Below are 18,230 nucleotides of genomic sequence, written 5' to 3'. Positions count from 1 at the left end.
TAAAGCGCAGTGGAAACTTGTTCTCTGGAGTAATGAATCACGCTTCACCATCTGCTAGTTCGATGGACACCAAAAGAACACTACCTGCCCGAATGCATAGTGTCACTGTAAAGTTTGGTGGAGGATGAATAATGGTCTGGGCTGTTTTTCCTGGTTCGGGCTAGGCCCCTAAGATCCAGTGAAGGGAAATCTTAATGCTACAGCTTACAATAACATTCTAGACGATGCTGTGCTTCCAACTTTGTGGCAACAGTTTGGCGAAGACCCCTTCGTATTTCAGCATGACAATACTCCTGTGCACAAAGTGAGGTCCATACAGAAATCTCTTTTAGAGATCGGTGTGGAAGAACTTAATAAAGGCTAGGGGGCACTATTTTCACGTCCGGATGAAAAGTTTGCCCAAAGTAAACTCAGACACAGAAGCTAGGATCTGCATATAATTGGTAGATTTGGATAGAAACCACTGGAAAGTTTCTAAAACTGTTAGAATTATGTCTGTGAGTATAACAGAACTTATTTGGCAGGCGAAACCCCGAGGACAAACCATCCAGGAGTTTTGTTTTTTGAGGTCACTCTCTTTTCAATGGGGTTTCTATGGGGAACTAGATTTCTAAGGCACATGCTTGCAGTTCCTATCGCTTCCACTAGATGTCAATAGTCTTTTGAAATTGGTTGATGTTTTTCCTTTGAGAAATTAAGAAGTAGGGCAGTTCAGAACGAGGGTCGAGTGAAGTGTACTGTTGTGGTTGGGGCGCGCGACCTGAAAGCTCGCTCCACTTTGTTTTTATCTGCAATTGAACACAGTTTATTCCGTCTTAAATTTGATCGATTATTTATGTTAAAAAAATACCTAAAGTTGTATTAAGAAAGTTGTTTGAAATGTTTGGATCAAGATTACAGGTAATTTATTAAATGTTTTATGGGGTGCTGTCCTCAGATAATAGCATGGTTTGCTTTCGCTGTAAAGCCTTTATGAAATCTGACACTGTGGCTGGATTAACAACAAGTTCATCTTTAATCCGATGTATAACACTTGTATGATTTATGAATTATTATTATGAGTATTTCTGTTTTTTAGAATTTGGCGCCTGCTATTTCACTGGGTGTTGTCAAATCAATCCCGTTAACGGGATTGGCGCGTGAAGGGATCACTAAGAAGTTAACTTGCCTGCACAGAGCCTTGACCTCAACCCCATTGAACACATATTTGGGATGAATTGGAATGCCGAGCTAGGCCTAATCGCCCAACATCAGTGCCCGACCTCACTAATGCTCTTGTTGCTGAATGGGATCAAGTCCCCGCAGTAATGTTCAAACATCTAGTGGAAAGCCTTCCCCAGATGAGTGGAGACTGTTAGAGCAGCAAAGGCGGGAACAACTCCATATTAATGGCCATGATGTGTACCAGAGATGCTCACATACAGCATATGTTAGCTCAACTACATAATGATACCGAAGTGCTTGTCATCATCTGAATGGTCTTGATTACTTCCCTTAATTGAACAGTACACTAGGATTCTACATGTTTTATCATGGCTTTGAAATGACTCACTCTTTTAAAAATATATATCATATTGAGATCTTCAGCATCAGTATTTATATACTGTTTAATCGCGGCAAAATCCCCCTCAGCTGTTTCAGCTGCCCCTCACCCCCCACTTGCTTCTCACTCGCAGTGTTCTGTTCCGTCCTAGACTTTGGAATTTGCTGTTGCCATGGCAATGGAATAGAGCACGCTCTCTCGCTTCTTTCCTGTTCCCTCTTGCTTTATATATCCCTCTGTCTCTCTCTAGGTGAAATGTGGAAACGGATCAGCTTCTTTCCTTTCGGGTTGGTCATCGCATAATGTTCAAACCCAGTTGTATTAATGATTCATCTTTCTGTAAGGTTAAGAAAGACCATTTTACTTGGCTTCCCTCTCACATCACATTCATTTATTAAATCCTTTCTTTTTTCTTCTTATTCTTCACCCCACAGGAGCAACGCTGAGACGCATGCCACGGCCACTTACTGAGAAGAGGGACGAAACCTCGAGTTGTGGATCCACGTTCACACAGAGACAGAGGTAAGTGAGAAGGGGAGGAACACGGGAGCAGAGAGAGAGAGAGGGGAACGAGAAGAGAGGAAACGAGAGAGGAAGAGCGGTCTATGGATGCGGCTTGGACAGAGGGGACTCTGAATGCGCACTCTTCACTGACGAGGAACAGCAAGCTGCAGACATGGAGGCAAAAGGCAGAGGCATGCCCCAAGGTAACACACATTTCACTAGAAACACACTTGACCAAACGCGCGCACACACGCGCACACACACTTAACGTTAACACTTAACCAAAGACAGCTTAACAGATGCCTGGATTCAAAAGGAAACCATATGATTTACCCAAGTAATTATTCTGTAACTAGACTAGACAGTTATACTGAAGTTTTCATTTTTTTCCCTTCTCAAAGGGCTTTTGTCTTTAAACAATTACAAGTCATCAGAGAGAAAGAGCAATGCCTTTCTAATTGTCCCTCTGGGATTAATGAAGTCTTATTGATATCGACACACCAGGTTTTGGACATCCAGGTCAATAACGGGTCAATTGTGGCATATTGGTTGTTTCCTTTGAAACACAGACACACCCACACCATTCAAGAGGATACTCTTGATTTGTAGCTTTTCAGGCATCTTTTCCATTTCACCAGCTCTTCTCTTTCTCAATCCTTCTCTCTCCTCCCCCTCTCCGGCCCAGTCATGATATGGTGGGAGAAGGGGATCCAGGTTGTCCTCACCACTTTGGGGGCGTTTGCAGCCTTTTCCCTGATGGCGGTGGCCATTGGGACGGACTACTGGCTGTACGCACGGGCCTTCATCTGCAACAGCACGGCCAACTCCTCCCAGGACGACCCCAACAACAAGGACAAGAAAGACCCTGGTGCCCTCACCCACTCTGGCCTCTGGAGGATCTGCTGTCTGGAGGGTAAGGGGAGGTCTAGATGTTTGTGGGGAGGGGGAGGGATGATGGGGGAATCAGTGTATTTCCAGACTTTTGGTGGGGTCAGATGAATGTGTGTGTGTGTGTGTGTGTGTGCGTGCGTGCGTGCGTGTGTGGGTGTGTGTGGGTGGATCACTGTGTTTGGCTCGCACGTTTATGTGCACATACGTGAATTGTGCAGGTGTGTGTACAAGACTGTGTGTGTTGTGCAGCTGATGAGCAGCTCAACCATGAAAGACACGGTTCGACACAGTGCTGCCTGGAGTGCATTTAGAGGACATCCAGTGGGCAGTGGCAGACAGTCAGGAGAAAAAAAGGCACATTTCAAGAGCTGCTTATCTAACATGATCTAACATTAGCATTTTTACCCTATTGTCATCTGCAAGAAACTAGTCTTGTCGAGAACCATGCGTGACAATGACTTGATTTTGAAGGTTTGGCTTCGTGAGACCAGCGAATGCTAAAGAGGCAATTGTGATCGACCAATTCGGGTTCAGTCTTATGTAGCAAATTTGAAATTGTGTTTTTTAATTTTATTTTTTACATTGGATACAGGTAGAGACTCAGAGCTAGAAAATGGTTTATCATACACTACAGTTGAGGAACAATGGGAATGTAATTCTGCTTTGAAAGTTGATAAACTTGTAACCTCACTTTTGAGAAAATGGCCTTTGAATGTTTTGGTGCACCTATTGAAGAGCTCTTTTTTTGTTTACACCTATTCAGCATCTTTCACACCCTCTTAAGCTTTAGCCCCACCCGTCTCTTTAAGGGTTGATCCGAGCGTTCTGTCCAACAGCAGCAGTCGGGCACCCAAGCTAACTGGCTAACGTTGGCTAGCTTGCTAGCTACTTCCAGACACAAATGAGAGAACAGCTCACTCTGACTATTTTACTCGCCCTAGCAGAGCTGGTTAGGCTGTTTTTATGTTATCCAGAGCCTTGGTAACTTAGACGAAAGTGCTCTGAAATCGGAGTAGATAGCGAATTTACCAGCTACGTATATCAACAGTTGTCGCAGTGACATCGTTAACATTCAATTGAAATGGTTACTTGCATAGTGGAGTCTTCTTTAGCTAGCTGGCTAAACAGTGAACCATAATCTCAACTCAATGTTACTACCCTGCATGAATCTGCAGGTAGCTAACAAATCAGGTTCAGTGTTAGATAGCTAACATTAGGCTATAACTAGCAAAGCAAATGGCTCTGAGATACAAATAATATTATTACACAGATCATACATGTAACGTTAGCTAACTAGCTAATAGTACACTTTAATTTGAAATGAAAATTACTTTCTGACTAAATTAGAAACGTGTAATATCAGAAAATGTAGCTAGCTAGACTATCTTACCCATATACAGGAATGGACGCTTCTCCCTCTCTGTCACGGATGCCACGGTTGCCCTTAGTTTGAAAATGTAATCCTACTGTACATACTGTACATGTTATTAAGGCACATGGGGCCTCCCGGGTGGCGCAGTGGTTAAGGGCGCTGTACTGCAGCACCAGCTGTGCCATCAGCGACTCTGGGTTCGCGCCCAGGCTCTGTCGTAACCGACCGGGAGGTCCATGGGGCGACGCACAATTGGCCTAGCGTTGTCCGGGTTAGGTAGGGCTTGGCCGGTAGGAATGTCCTTGTCTCGCGCTAACCAAGGTTGGTGGGGCTGGCTTCTGGGTTGGATGCGCACTGTGTTAAGAAGCAGTGCGGCTTGGTTGGGTTGTGTATCGGAGGACAGTATGTTTCAACCTTCGTCTCTCCCGAGCCCGTACAGGAGTTGCAGCGATGAGACAAGATAGTAGCTACTAAAAAAACAATTGGATACCATGAAATTGGGGAGAAAAAGGGGTCAAATTAAAATAAATAAAAGATATTAAGGCACGTGAAAGTTGACATGTTCTAGAATACATTTTTAAATGTCTCTCCTGTGAAATAGTGACGCGGACAAACGCCTAGTTTCCTGTAACGAGTCAGAAGTATGAGTGATGAGTCATTAGTTATAGTCTGATGGAGTGGGACTCCATTTGCTACCTACAGTAAGTGATAGACCGCAAAAGAGGACAACAACAGCCATTATATATAATATTTGTGGCAGATGCTCAACATACTGATTACAGCTTCTTAATTATTGATGAAGTCTGTTGTCCTCTTCAGAGTACAAAGGGTTGTTTGTGGTTCATTTGACATATTTCACAACCGACTTGAAACGGGATTCAAATGAATACTTAATATGTCCATACACCAAGCCCCAGATATCTGTCCTGTCCTGTTTCTGTCTCTAATACTCTCTAATACCTATCTCTCTCCCATATTTCTGTATTTCTCTCTGTCCATCTGTTTTCTCTCTCTGTCCATCTCTGTTTTCTCTCTCTGTCCATTTTTCTCTCTCTCTCTGCCTATCTCTCTCTCTCTCTCTGTCCATCTTGCTCTCTCTGGCCATCTCTCTCTGTCTCTGTCCATCTCTCTCCATCCATCCATCCATCCATCCATCCATCCATCCATCCATCCATCCATCCATCCATCCATCCATCCATCCATCCATCCATCCATCCATCCATCCATCTCTCTCTCTCTCTCTCTCTCTCTCTCTCTCTCTCTCTCTCTCTCTCTCTCTCTCTTGAATAAGGGTTTCAAATTTGGGAAAATGACACTCTCTAATTGTTTTATATTTTTGACATTTTGTCAGGAAATGCAGCTCCGTCTCAGGTTCTGCTGTTGTGCAGTGGTTGCACAGCCTTTCCTCTACAGGGAGCCAGGTTTTCCTGTGTCTAACTTCTCATTGGCAAGGCTGTGCTCACTGATCCTGTACTTTGTCAAGGTTTTTCTAAGGTTTTGATCAGTAACCATGGTAAAATATTTAGCCATGGTGTACTGTCGATTTAGGGCCAGATAGCACTGCATTTTGCTTTGTGCTTGTGTTTGTGTTTCCCAATAAGCAATATAGTTTTGTTTTGACTGTGTTGTAATTTGGTTTATCCTGATTGATTGGATGATCTGGTCCTGAGGCTTCAGTGCATTAGTTGAACAGGTTTGTGAACTCAGCCCCAGGACCAGCTGGATGAGGGGACTCTTTTCTTTGCTCAGCTCTTGGCATTGCAGGGCTTGGTAATGATATGAGATATTTGAGACGTTCCAAAACGTAATTGCTCTTTTTTGAGTTGTTATTATTAGTGGATATTGGCCTAATTCTGCCCTGCATGCATTGTTTGTAGTTTTCCTCTGGACATATAAGAGAATCTTGCAGAACTCTGCATGCAGGGTTTCAATGGGGTGTTTGTCCCATTTGTTGAAATCTTGTTTTGCAAGTGGACCTCACACCTCACTGCCATGAAGTGCAATTGGTTCAGTGACATATTGAATTAGTTTTAGCCAAATTTTAATAGGTATTTCAATTTGAATTAGCTTTTTAATGGAGTAGAATGCCCTGCGTGCTTTCTCTCTCAGCTCATTCACTGCCTCATTAAGGTGTCCAGTTGAGCTTATTTTTAAACCTAAGTAATTGTAGTGTGTACAGTACTCTATATATTTTGTACCAATTGAGAACTTTGGTTTCATTCCCTGAGATCTGGATCTTCTCTGGAAAATCATTATTTTAGTCTTTTTGGGGTTTACTGCCAGGGCCCAAGTCTGGCAGTACTGCTCTAGCAGGTCCAGGTTCTGCTGTGGGCCATGTGCTGTGGGTGACAGCAGGCATAGGTCATCTGCGAAGAGTAGGCATTTAACTTCTGAATTGTGGAGACTAAAACCAGGGGCTGAGGATTTTTCTAGAATAGTGGCCAATTCGTTAATGTAAATATTGAAGAGTGCAGGGCTCAGATTGCAACCCTGGCGAAGGCCCCGCCCCTAGTTAAAGAATTCTGTTATTTTCTTACCAATTTTAATGCTGCACGTATTGCCAGTATACATTGATTTAATTATATCATATGTTTTACCCCCTACACCACTTTCAATAACTTTTGTAGAATAGTCCTGTATGCCAAATAGAATCAAATGCTTTTTGGAAGTCGATAAAGCAAGCATATATTTTGGTATTATTTTGGTGGACATGTTTATCTATCAGGGTGTGTAGGGTGTAAATATGATCAGTTGTGCAATGTTTTGGTATAAATCCAATTGGGCTTTTACTCAAGACATTGTGCTTATCAAGGAAGTTTATACTACTACAGAAAACCTTCCCCTGGTTACTGTTCACACAAATGCCTCTGTAACTGTTAGGGTCAAATTTGTTTCCATTCTTAAATATTGGGGTTATGAGTTCTTGATTCCAGATGTCAGGGAAATAACCTACACTCAGGATCAAATTAAACAGTTTTAATATAGCCAATTGAAATTTTGCACTAGTGAGTTTGAGCATCTCATTTAGGATGCCATCAGGTCCGCATGCCTCTTGAAATTTGAGAGCCTGAAGTTTCTTATAGAGCACCTGGTCAGTAATTGGGGAGTCCAATGGATTTTGATTGTCCTTTATAGCTTTTTCTAATCCATTAAACTTCTCATGAATTGGGCGTTGTTCTGCGTTTGTGTCAATTTGAACGGTCTGGTTGTCACGTTCTGACCTTAGTTCTTTTATTATGTCTTTGTTTTGGTATGGTAAGGGTTTGAGTTGGGTGGGTTGTCTATGTTCGTTTTTCTATGATTTGCTGTTTCTGTGTTTGGCCTGGTATGGTTCTCAATCAGAGGCAGCTGTCAATCATTGTCCCTGATTGAGAATCATACTTAGGTAGCCTGGTTTCACTTTTGAGTTGTGGGAGTTTGTTTTCCTGTGTCAGTGTTTGGTCCACACGGTACTGTTTCGGTTGAGTTATTTCACGTTGTCGTTTATTGTTTTTGTTTCAGTGTTAACGTTTCTTATTAAAAATCAAGATGAAAACTTACCATGCTGCACTTTGGTCCTCTCCTTCATGCGACGACCGTTACAGTTGTAGAGTGTTTTAAAATGAGTCGTCCATATGTCACCATTTTGTATCGCTAATTCCTATTGTTTAGATTTTTTTTTTTCAATTTTGCCAGAAGTTGTGTGTGTTTATGGACACCTCAATTAGTGTCAGCTGCTTGCTGTTGTACTGTGTTTTCTTGGTTCTGAGTGTTACGTTTATAGAGTTTTAAAGTCTCACAGTAATGAAGGCGTAATTCACCATTATTTGGGTCTTTGTGCTTTTGGTTGGATAGTGATATTTCCTTATAATTTTACAATCCGCATCAAACCAGTTGTTATCTGTGGTCTTTTTTTGTTTTGTTTTTTATCTATTTCAATTTCAATTGTGATTCTTTTGCGTTTGCCTGAATATATAGTTGATGTTTTTACTGCCAGATTGATGCCTTCTTTATTGTGAGTGAATGTGGTATCCAGAAAGTTATCTAAGATTGTTTGGATATTTTGGTTCCAGGTTGCTTTCTGGTATTCTTCTGTGTTGTTTTGGGCCCATCTGTATGAATTTCTGATGCTGTACAGCTTACTGGGCTGTGAATGTGTGGTTGTTTCCATGTCTGTTCTTTTGAGGAACAATGTAATTTGGCTGTGATCAGACAGAGGTGTTAGTGGCTTGACAGTGAATGAGCTGAGAGAGAAAGGGTCAATGTCTGTAATCATATAGTCTACTGTACTGTGGACGAGGTGAACAGTAGGTGAATCTCCCCAAAGAGTCCCCCCCTGTAACCTACCATTGACAAAGTACAGTGTGCTCGTTAGATCAGGTAGTGTTCCTGTACGTTTGTGTCCCCACAGATGAGCACATTTCCCTGGGCCTGGAAATGGCACGTCTCTTCCTCAAGGGTCTCTCTCTCTCTCTCTCTCTCTCTCTCTCTCTCTCTCTCTCTCCTTCTCAGGGCTGAAGAGAGGAGTGTGTTCTCAGATCAATCATTTCCCGGACGATGCAGACTATGATCAGGATGCAGCAGAGTATCTCCTGCGTGAGTAAGGGGACGTGGGATGCAGCAGAGTATCTCCTGCGTGAGTAGCAGAGGGGACGTGGGATGCAGCAGAGTATCTCCTGCGTGAGTAAGGGGACGTGGGATGCAGCAGAGTATCTCCTGCGTGAGTAAGGGGACGTGGGATGCAGCAGAGTATCTCCTGCGTGAGTAAGGGGACGTGGGATGCAGCAGAGTATCTCCTGCGTGAGTAAGGGGACGTGGGATGCAGCAGAGTATCTCCTGCGTGAGTAAGGGGACGTGGGATGCAGCAGAGTATCTCCTGCGTGAGTAAGGGGACGTGGGATGCAGCAGAGTATCTCCTGCGTGAGTAAGGGGATGTGGGATGCAGCAGAGTATCTCCTGCGGGAGTAAGGGGACGTGGGATGCAGCAGAGTATCTCCTGCGTGAGTATGCAGGGGTGAGTAAGGGGACGTGGGATGCAGCAGAGTATCTCCTGCGTGAGTAAGGGGACGTGGGATGCAGCAGAGTATCTCCTGCGTGAGTAAGGGGACGTGGGATGCAGCAGAGTATCTCCTGCGTGAGTAAGGGGATGTGGGATGCAGCAGAGTATCTCCTGCGTGAGTAAGGGGACGTGGGATGCAGCAAGGTATCTCCTGCGTGAGTAAGGGGACGTGGGATGCAGCAGAGTATCTCCTGCGTGAGTAAGGGGACGTGGGATGCAGCAGAGTATCTCCTGCGTGAGTAAGGGGATGTGGGATGCAGCAGAGTATCTCCTGCGGGAGTAAGGGGACGTGGGATGCAGCAGAGTATCTCCTGCGGGAGTAAGGGGACGTGGGATCCAGCAGAGTATCTCCTGCGTGAGTAAGGGGACGTGGGATGCAGCAGAGTATCTCCTGCGTGAGTAAGGGGACGTGGGATGCAGCAGAGTATCTCCTGCGTGAGTAAGGGGATGTGGGCAGTGGGAGGATGTCACTAGAAAGATGTGATGTCGAATTGAAAAGAAATGCTGGGAAACAGCATTAGTGAATTCCGAGGTACAAGGTTATGAGTTAGCTAACTCAATCAGTATCTCTCATTTGCCGGAGGGAATTATAACAAAGGAATAGGATATTCCAATCCAACCAGAACATCGGTTGGAATAAGAATGTAGGATACATTTAGTCATTTATGAAAGGTGTTACAAAATAAATGCTTAGTGTGGCATATTACTCTACCCCAGATGGTGACAATGTCACATACGCAGCCGGAAAAGCAAGGGTTGGAACCAGTTCAGGGAACAGAATCAAAAACTGGAAATAACACAATTATCTGAGTAACGGAGCCCGTGATCTATACTGTTCCAGAACGGAACCGTTATTTTAAAAGCATGGGAACCGGTTAATAACATTCTTTTACATTCCCAACATTTTTTTCCTTCCAGTCCACAACAAAGCCCCTGTGTCACTCAGAAACATATTCCAGCGTCTGCCTGGCAGCTGGAAATCTTTACCAGTGGGTGTACGTGTGTGTGTAGGCTACCTGCATAGGTTACTGTAGCCACCTGATGACGTTACAAGCATGGTTTCAGAAATTGGGGAGATATACTATAGTTACCACATTGGCTTTATTAAGTACAGAAAGGTAAGATGTGTTTTTAATTCTAGTGCTGCTCTGCACACACATGCTTGTTAGCTAGGTACGTTTGCTCTGGTCCAACATTAAACCAACTCAGAAGTTCAAAGACATTCAAGTTCCTCCATAGAGCTGATCCTCCATAGGTATAATTCTGTGGGCGTAAATCAGATAATGCATCATAACAAGATTCCCAGCGCTTCAAGGCAAGCTTCCTCCCATCCTCTCTTGCTTTGTCCTCCCCTGCAACATTTCAGTTGCATCTGGCGCCTTACACTGTGACTGGCAGCACAGTGTGTCTGTGTTTGTCTTTCATTATGATTAAAACCATGCTGTTACGGCAAAATATAATTAGCTCTTTGTGACTTTCCTATACAGATTCAATCGCTTACCTGCTCATTTAGCTGCACTGATTGGTGAAGTAATTTCATCTACAGCTAAATGTAATTTTTTCCCAACTATTTTAGAGGTTTAAAATGGAGCCGAAAGGAATAATATAAATTGGTATTTTTTGGGGGAGTTCAAACCGGTTCAGAACTTTATTTTGCTGGTCGGAACAGCGGAACGTAACTTAACAAATAATGGTTCTGTTCGGAACGAAACAAGTGGGAAATAATTTGGGTTTCTACCCCTGCAAGTCACCTTCACAACTTTATCTTTAATCATTCATCTTTAATATACGTATTTGCTAAGCTCAGCAGGTTACGACACAATAAGTTTGTAGTCGCTTCCAATATTATCAGAGGATAGGATCTCCTAATCTAAGCAAAGGTCCAGGTAGAAGATACCCATAGGCATAGATCCAGGCTCAAATTACCCTTCCCAAATCACAACTATAACCATTCACCACTGTCAACAAGAAACTGACCTTAGATCAGCAACTAAGGAATATTTCACCACCTTCCGTCTGCAGGTGTGGTCCGAGCCTCCAGTATCTTCCCCATCCTGAGTGCTATACTCCTCCTGATGGGAGCGATATGTGTTGCATCCAGCAGCTTCTACAAGAGCAAGAGGAACATCATCCTAGGAGGAGGCATCCTGTTTGTGGCTGCTGGTAAGGCGCTGGTCGTCTTGTTCTTGACAGTTTCTCTATTACTCAGTACACATGGGGCTGGTTTCCTGGACACAGATGAAGCCTAGTCCTGGAGTTCAAATCATGCTCGATGGTGTCTCATACTCCTTTTCCTCTTGTTATGATGGAATGCGATAGTCCTACTCTGCCTTAAATGTTCTCAATGGTCTCTGAACTCGGAAACGAGTGTTGTTGTTTCTAATAGTCTAATATAATTATCCCCATCATTTCATCCATCCATGATATTCACTTTTGTGTTGTTTTTCCCTCCCCATAACTTCTTTCATGTTAATGATGTTGGTTGGGGCTTAGATTTCCCAAATGTAAATGAGATTTTTTTACATTTAATTTGGCAAGTCAGTTAAGAACAAATTCTTATTTACAATGACGGCTTACCGGGGAACAGTGGGTTAACTGTCTTGCTTAGGGGCAGAACGACAGATTTTTACCTTGTCAGCTCGAGGATTTGATCCAGCCACCTTTCGGTTATGCCCAACGCTCTAACCACTAGGCTACCTGCCACCACATACAGTATATCATCCCTTGAGTGGAGACTCAGGTCAATGAGGCACAACACAACAGAAGTAATAAATATTGTTTATAAGTAATATGCCATATATTACCTCCTAAGTGGAGATATGGGTCAATGAGACATATCAAGTAAATCAAGTTGAGATGGTTCGTTTAGAGCCATTCCCTCACCCCCCTATGGAAAAGCTCAGAGAAAATCAATGGCATATTATACTGAACAAAAATGTAAAAAGAACGCAGCAGGCAACAATTTAAAAGATTTTACTGAGGTTCCAGTTCATATAAGGAAATCAGTCAATTGAACTACATTTATTAGGTCCTAATCTATGGATTTCACATGACTGGGCAGGCGTGCAGATTTGGGTAGGCCTAGGAGGGCATAGGCCCACCCACTTGGGAGTCAAGCCCACCCACTGGGGAGCCAAGCCCAGCCAATCAGAATGAGTTTTTCCCCACAAAGGGGCTTTATTAGAGACAGAAATACTCTCAGACGATCCCACAGGTGAAGAAGTCAGATGTGGTGGTCCTTTGCTGGGCTGGTATGATTGCATGTGGTCTGTGGTTGTGAGGCCGGTTGGACGTACTGACAGATTCTCTAAAACGACGTTGGAGGCGGCTTATGGTAGAGAAATGAACATTCAATTCTCTGGCAACAGCTCTGGTTGACATTTCTGCAGTCAGCATGCCAATTGCACGCTCCCTAAAACTCTGTGGCATTATGTTGTGTGGCAAAACTGCACATTTTAGAGTGGTGCACCTGTGCAATGATCCTGTTTAATCAGCTTCTTGATATGCCACACCTGTCAGGTGGATGGATTATCTTGGCAAAGGAGAAATGCCCACTAAAAAAGCATGCAAACAAATTTGTGGTCAAAATTTGAGAGAAATAAGCTTTTTGTATGTTTGAAACATTTCTGGGATCTTTTATTTCATCTCATCAAACATGGGACCAAGACTTTACATGTTGTGAGTGTATTTTGTTCAGTGTATATTCCAGTCTATATCTCACCTTTTTTTTTTTACACGTCCCTCCTCTGTCTGTCCCCCAGGCCTGAGCAACATCATCGGCGTGATCGTGTACATCTCTGCGGCGCTAAGCGACATCTCACCCAAGAAGGACGAGGACAAGAAGTGGCATTACTCGTACGGCTGGTCCTTCTACTTCGGAGGCCTCTCCTTCATCCTGGCTGAGATGGTGGGCGTCCTGGCCGTCAACATCTACATCGAGAAGAACAAGGAGCTGCGCTGCCGCTCACGCACCGAACTCTTCAAGAGCACCACGCACGCCATGCTCCGCCTGCCCAGCTACCGCTTCCGCCGGCGCTCCCGCTCCAGCTCACACTCTACCGACCCGCCACGCTCCCCCTGCGACACCTCACCCACAGACGCCAAGAGTTTTGCATTACCGCCGTCTGCCCCGCCTTTCTCTGTGGCCACCCTGCCCAACCCGCACCATGCTGGTGGAGGAGTAGGGGGCGATATCTCCATGTATACCCTGACCCGGGACTCCAAGATGGGGAGTCTTGGTGGCGGCGGGCCCCCCCTCTACGGCACGGTGGACCGGGCCTCCCTCTACCAGCTGCACAGCTACTTCCCCAATGAGGAAGTGGGGGTGATGATGAGCGGTACACTGCCTTCTCTCTCCAAGTCCAACCTCTCTGCGGCGGGCCAGAATTCCGCGGTCGGCGGCACTGCCATTGCGCCCCTGAATACCTTGTCATCCTCCGGTCTTACCCCCCAGCAGCCACCTCTGTCCACTGGCACCATGGAGAGAGAGAGGGGCATGGGCACCCTGGACCGCCTCGGGGGCAAACGGAACAGGGACACTGACTCGGACACGCTGAACAGGAGAACCACGCCAGTGTGAGCCTCGGAGATAGGAGCAAGAGCCATGGAGGTGCAGGGCCATCTCAGTCTGTTTTTGACTACTATGAATATATCTATTCCACTGACGAGAATATCAAATGTATTATTAACAACAGTATTGAGTATATATTCATTTTGAAATGCACAATATGTCTATAGTTGTAAACTTTGGTTTGTCTTATCATTCCGAGTGCTTGATTATCATAGCCAGGTTACAAGACTGTAAAGATGGTAACTTCTTGAATATTATCACATTGCTGTTGTTTCTCGTAATCGTAAATTAAGGGTAAATTTGTACATTTTGAACTATGATTTTTGTATTTGAAAGTTTTCATTGATTTCTAGCTCCATCACAATTCAATCTGAGGGCGTCATGCAGGAAGCATGTGCGCAAATTATGAGTGTAATATTGTATTTGTATTTTATTTTAAATATATTTTATTCAAATATTATTATTAATAATAATAATATTGTTACTATTATTGTTATAATTATTGTTATCATCCCATTTTTAAGGCTACTGTTTTTGTTATTACAGGTATAACCAACATAGCCTAATCTGTGTTTTTTATTCTTCATGACAACTGTATTAGATTATAGGCTTTATTTTAGTGATGGTATGTACTGTATTCTTATTGTTCTTCTTTAAAGCAGTGATTCTCAACACGTGGGTCGCGACCCAAATTTGGGTCACGGGAGGTTTTGAATGGGTATACCCATCGTTACTTCTTGAATATTATCACAATGCAAATACTGGGTCACTACTGAGACAACCTGGTTTAATTTGGGTTCCGAGGAAAAACCAGTTGAGAACCGCTGCTTTAAAGATCCTACCTTGGGGTTAGGGGGCTGAGAGCCTATGATCCTGTGATCATAATAAATTATATTTCTACTCTAATACACATTCATCAAACTAAGGACATTTGTGATGGGTAAGCAATACAACATTCTGAGCCTCAAAAATATTACAAAATAAAATAAAACTAAATAAATATATTCAATAAAGTTATATATGAAAATGTATTGTGTGGAGTGTGTTATTTGACATCTAAACAAGATGGTAATAGTACAAATGAATGTAAAAATGTTTGGAAATTAAATGGTGCAAATATTTTCCATTCATATAGCTGGATCTACTACACAGCGAGAGACCCAGATGCAGACACAGGAGGCAGATGGTGCGAGTCTCTGACATTTATTAAAATACAAAGGGCAGGCAATAGGCAGGTCGAGGACAGGCATAAGTTCATTAACCAGGTCAGAGTCTGAAAGGTACAGGGTGGCAGGCAGGCTCGAGGTCAGGGCAGGCAGAAAAGGTCAGAACCGGGAGGGCTAGAAAACAGAGACTAGGAAAAACAGGAACGCGGAAAAAACACGCTGGTAGGCTTGACGAGACGAACTGGCAACAGACAAACAGAGAACACAGGTATAAATGCACTGGGGGTAATGGGGAAGATGGGTGACACCTGGAGGGGGGTGGAGAAAAGCACGAAGAAGGGTGAAACAGATCAGGGTGTGACATCTACAAAACAGACTGGGACATTGACTCATCTCAACAGATGAACCCTTTTGAGGTGACAAAAAACATGTGTAATGTTTGTTCTATACCTTAACAGGTGACCTTGATTGTCCAGTTGATATTGGGGTCAAAGGTCACAGAAATGAACGCTGAGGCTAAGAAAGACACAGGCCCAGAAAAGCAGCAGAATTCCTTAACACATGACTACAAGTACAGTTGATTAATTGAATAATAATTGAATAACACTGAATCTCTTCACTCTTGGGATGGAAATGAAAGTGACTGTTTTAATCTCATTAAAGCAATGACTTTGGAGGATGAAGGGAGCTAGGGAGGGAGAGGGATGCTCTATTTGTTCAACAGCATGGAGTGCACAGTTCATGTGTGATTTAGTTGGGGAGTTTAATTAGTCCTTTCTCTCTGGAGAGCCCTGGGTTGTGTTCAGTAGGGTACACTGTAGCAAAACATTTGAAAACATTTGAGTGTTTCTTCTTGGAAAAAAGTCAGGTAAAACGTTTTCCCGTACTGAACCATAGTTCCTGGAACAGTGCTATAAATGTAAATGTGAAGAGAAAATACCTTGGGTCAGGTTGGCACGATAGTGTGAACATTTGTAATGTGCCCCTGGTCCCTAGAAATCACCCCGACAGGAATAGGGACCAGTGACATGGAAAGGAGACCTGTGATCCCTGCTGGCTCAGTGCGACATTCATAACAAGTTAAGAGGTGGTGGGGCTTGGTCATGTCAAGAGAGGCCAGTTCTTCTTAATACATCTTGATTCTTGCTGACACACACACACACACAAAAGGTCATAACACCCATGATCACCATCACACACACACACACACACACACACACACACACACACACACACACACACACACACACACACACACACACACACACACACACACACACACACACACACACACACACACACACACACACACACACACACACACGCATTGTAAACTATTAGACACATTCACGTCACTTACCCACACTAAAAATGATTAACGTGTTATATATACAGCTTTGGCCAAGAGTCAGGTGTCTAGAGACGGTTGGTTCGTGTTTCAGGTCTACATGCCAGGTCAGGAGGGTGGAGAACGGGGGTAGAGGTTAACACAGCGTAGACCCCACCACTAATCGTCTGGACCCCGTCCCACAGGAGCAGCCACTAGAGGCAGGGTGAGACATGAGTAACAGTGTGTGTGGCATTTATAGAGACACATGATAGGCCTACACGAGGACCAGCCCGGAATGACTTTTTTAAAAACTTGTGGGAAGGGTCGGGCTGAGTTGGTGGTGGGGAGATTTGGGTGGGTTTGTGTTTCTTATCCACTTCAGCAGTAGTCGCCAAGCTCTACATTTTGTGGCGGAAGGTGATAACGTGGCAGACAGTGGAGACAGAGCTGGAAAGAGGTCAAGATGGTGACAGATGTGTGTTTAAGATGACGGAGAGCTGAACGATGGGGACAGAAAAAAAGGCACAAGAGAGGGGGATATGTCTCGTCTTCACATTTAATAGTTACATCCAGTCTTACATGCGCAATTGTTTGTCATTAAAAACCACAGAAACAATTCACCTTCCAATACCCGTTGAACTCTCACCACAAAAAGATCAAATAGATAAAAACGTCTTACGGTATTTATGAACGGTTACACAGAACACATGAAATGTCCTTGGGTTAATGATTTACAACACTGAAGGCTCGTATGATTCTGAAATAGTTCTTTTTTTCTCACAATGCAACCTTACATATGTTGACCTCAGAACGTTTTCATATCTCTTGACATAATCCACATTTAGTTGTGTTACAGCCTGAATTCAAAATGGATTAAATAGATTTTTTTCTCTCTCACCCATCGACACATAATAAGAGATGACAAATGACAAAGTGAAAACATGTCTTTAGAAACGTTTTTTCAAATGTATTGAAAATGAAAAACAGAAATATCTCATTTACATAAGTATTCACACCCCCGAGTCAGTACTTTGAAAGGTGTATTCATATCCCAGTGTCTGGTGGAAAGCAGACTGAACCAGGCTTTCCTCTTGGATTTTGCCTGTGCTTAGCTCCATTCAGGTTTGCTTTATCCTGAAAAACGACTCAGCCCTTAACGATGACAAGCATACCCATAAGATGTTGCAGCCACCACTATGCTTGAAAACATGGAGAGTGGTACTCAATAACAGGTTGTATTTGATTTGCCCCAAACATGATAGTTTGTATTCAGGACAAAAATAAAAAGTGTTGCCACATTTCTTGAAGTTTTACTTTAGTGCCTTGTTTGCAAACAGGATGCATGTTTCGGAATGGTTTTTTTTTCTGTATCGGCTTCCTTCTTTTCACTCCGATAATTAGGTTCATATTGTGGATTAACTGCAATGTTGTTGATCCATCCTCAGTTTTCTTCTATCACAGACATTAAACTCCGTAACTGTTTTTAAGTCACCATTGGCCTCATGGTGAAATCCCTGAATGGTTTCCTTTCTCTCCGGCAACTGAGTAGGGAAGGACGCCTGTATCTTTATGGTGCCTGGGTGTATTCATACGCCATCCAAAGTGTAATTAATAATGTCACAATGCTCAAAGGGATATTCAGTGTCTGCTTTTTTATAACATTTTTTAAAATCCATCTACCAATAGGTGGCCTACTTTGCGCGACATCGCTGGTCTTTGTGATTGAATCTGTGTTTGAAATTCACTGCTTAACTGAGGGACCTTACATATAACTGTATGTGTGGGGTACAGAGATGAGGCAGTCATTCCAAAATCA

General features: G+C 43.4%; 1 protein-coding gene across 2 annotated transcripts; it reads left to right on the top strand.

The window, feature by feature from the left end:
• Positions 1 to 1,730: 1,730 nt before the first annotated feature.
• On the top strand, positions 1,731 to 14,937 carry LOC112266029 (voltage-dependent calcium channel gamma-4 subunit-like). 2 transcript variants are annotated; one of them, XM_042295636.1, is made up of 6 exons: positions 1,731 to 1,830; positions 1,978 to 2,250; positions 2,733 to 2,960; positions 8,802 to 8,885; positions 11,371 to 11,511; positions 13,110 to 14,937. In XM_042295636.1, the coding sequence occupies exons 2-6, from the start codon at positions 2,220 to 2,222 to the stop codon at positions 13,925 to 13,927; spliced, it is 1,302 nt and encodes a 433-aa protein (XP_042151570.1). In that variant the 5' UTR covers positions 1,731 to 1,830; positions 1,978 to 2,219; the 3' UTR covers positions 13,928 to 14,937. The 2 variants fall into 2 exon arrangements, with proteins under 2 accessions (XP_042151570.1, XP_042151571.1); XM_042295637.1 differs by having other exon boundaries at positions 1,790 to 1,882.
• The last annotated feature ends 3,293 nt before the right edge of the window (positions 14,938 to 18,230 follow it).

Source organism: Oncorhynchus tshawytscha, linkage group LG13 (genome assembly GCF_018296145.1).
Source record: "Oncorhynchus tshawytscha isolate Ot180627B linkage group LG13, Otsh_v2.0, whole genome shotgun sequence".
Lineage (NCBI taxonomy): Eukaryota > Metazoa > Chordata > Actinopteri > Salmoniformes > Salmonidae > Oncorhynchus > Oncorhynchus tshawytscha.
Note: the sequence above shows the minus strand (reverse complement) of the source record. Positions and strands in the feature narration are given on the sequence as shown.

Bases quoted from the DNA above. Each gene is read 5' to 3' on its own strand.
- LOC112266029 (XM_042295636.1), top strand. From the start codon at position 2,220: ATGGAGGCAAAAGGCAGAGGCATGCCCCAAG. The intron at 2,961-8,801 runs GTAAGGGGAGGT...TCTCCTTCTCAG, and splicing joins GAGGATCTGCTGTCTGGAGG to GGCTGAAGAGAGGAGTGTGT. The intron at 11,512-13,109 runs GTAAGGCGCTGG...TCTGTCCCCCAG, and splicing joins CATCCTGTTTGTGGCTGCTG to GCCTGAGCAACATCATCGGC.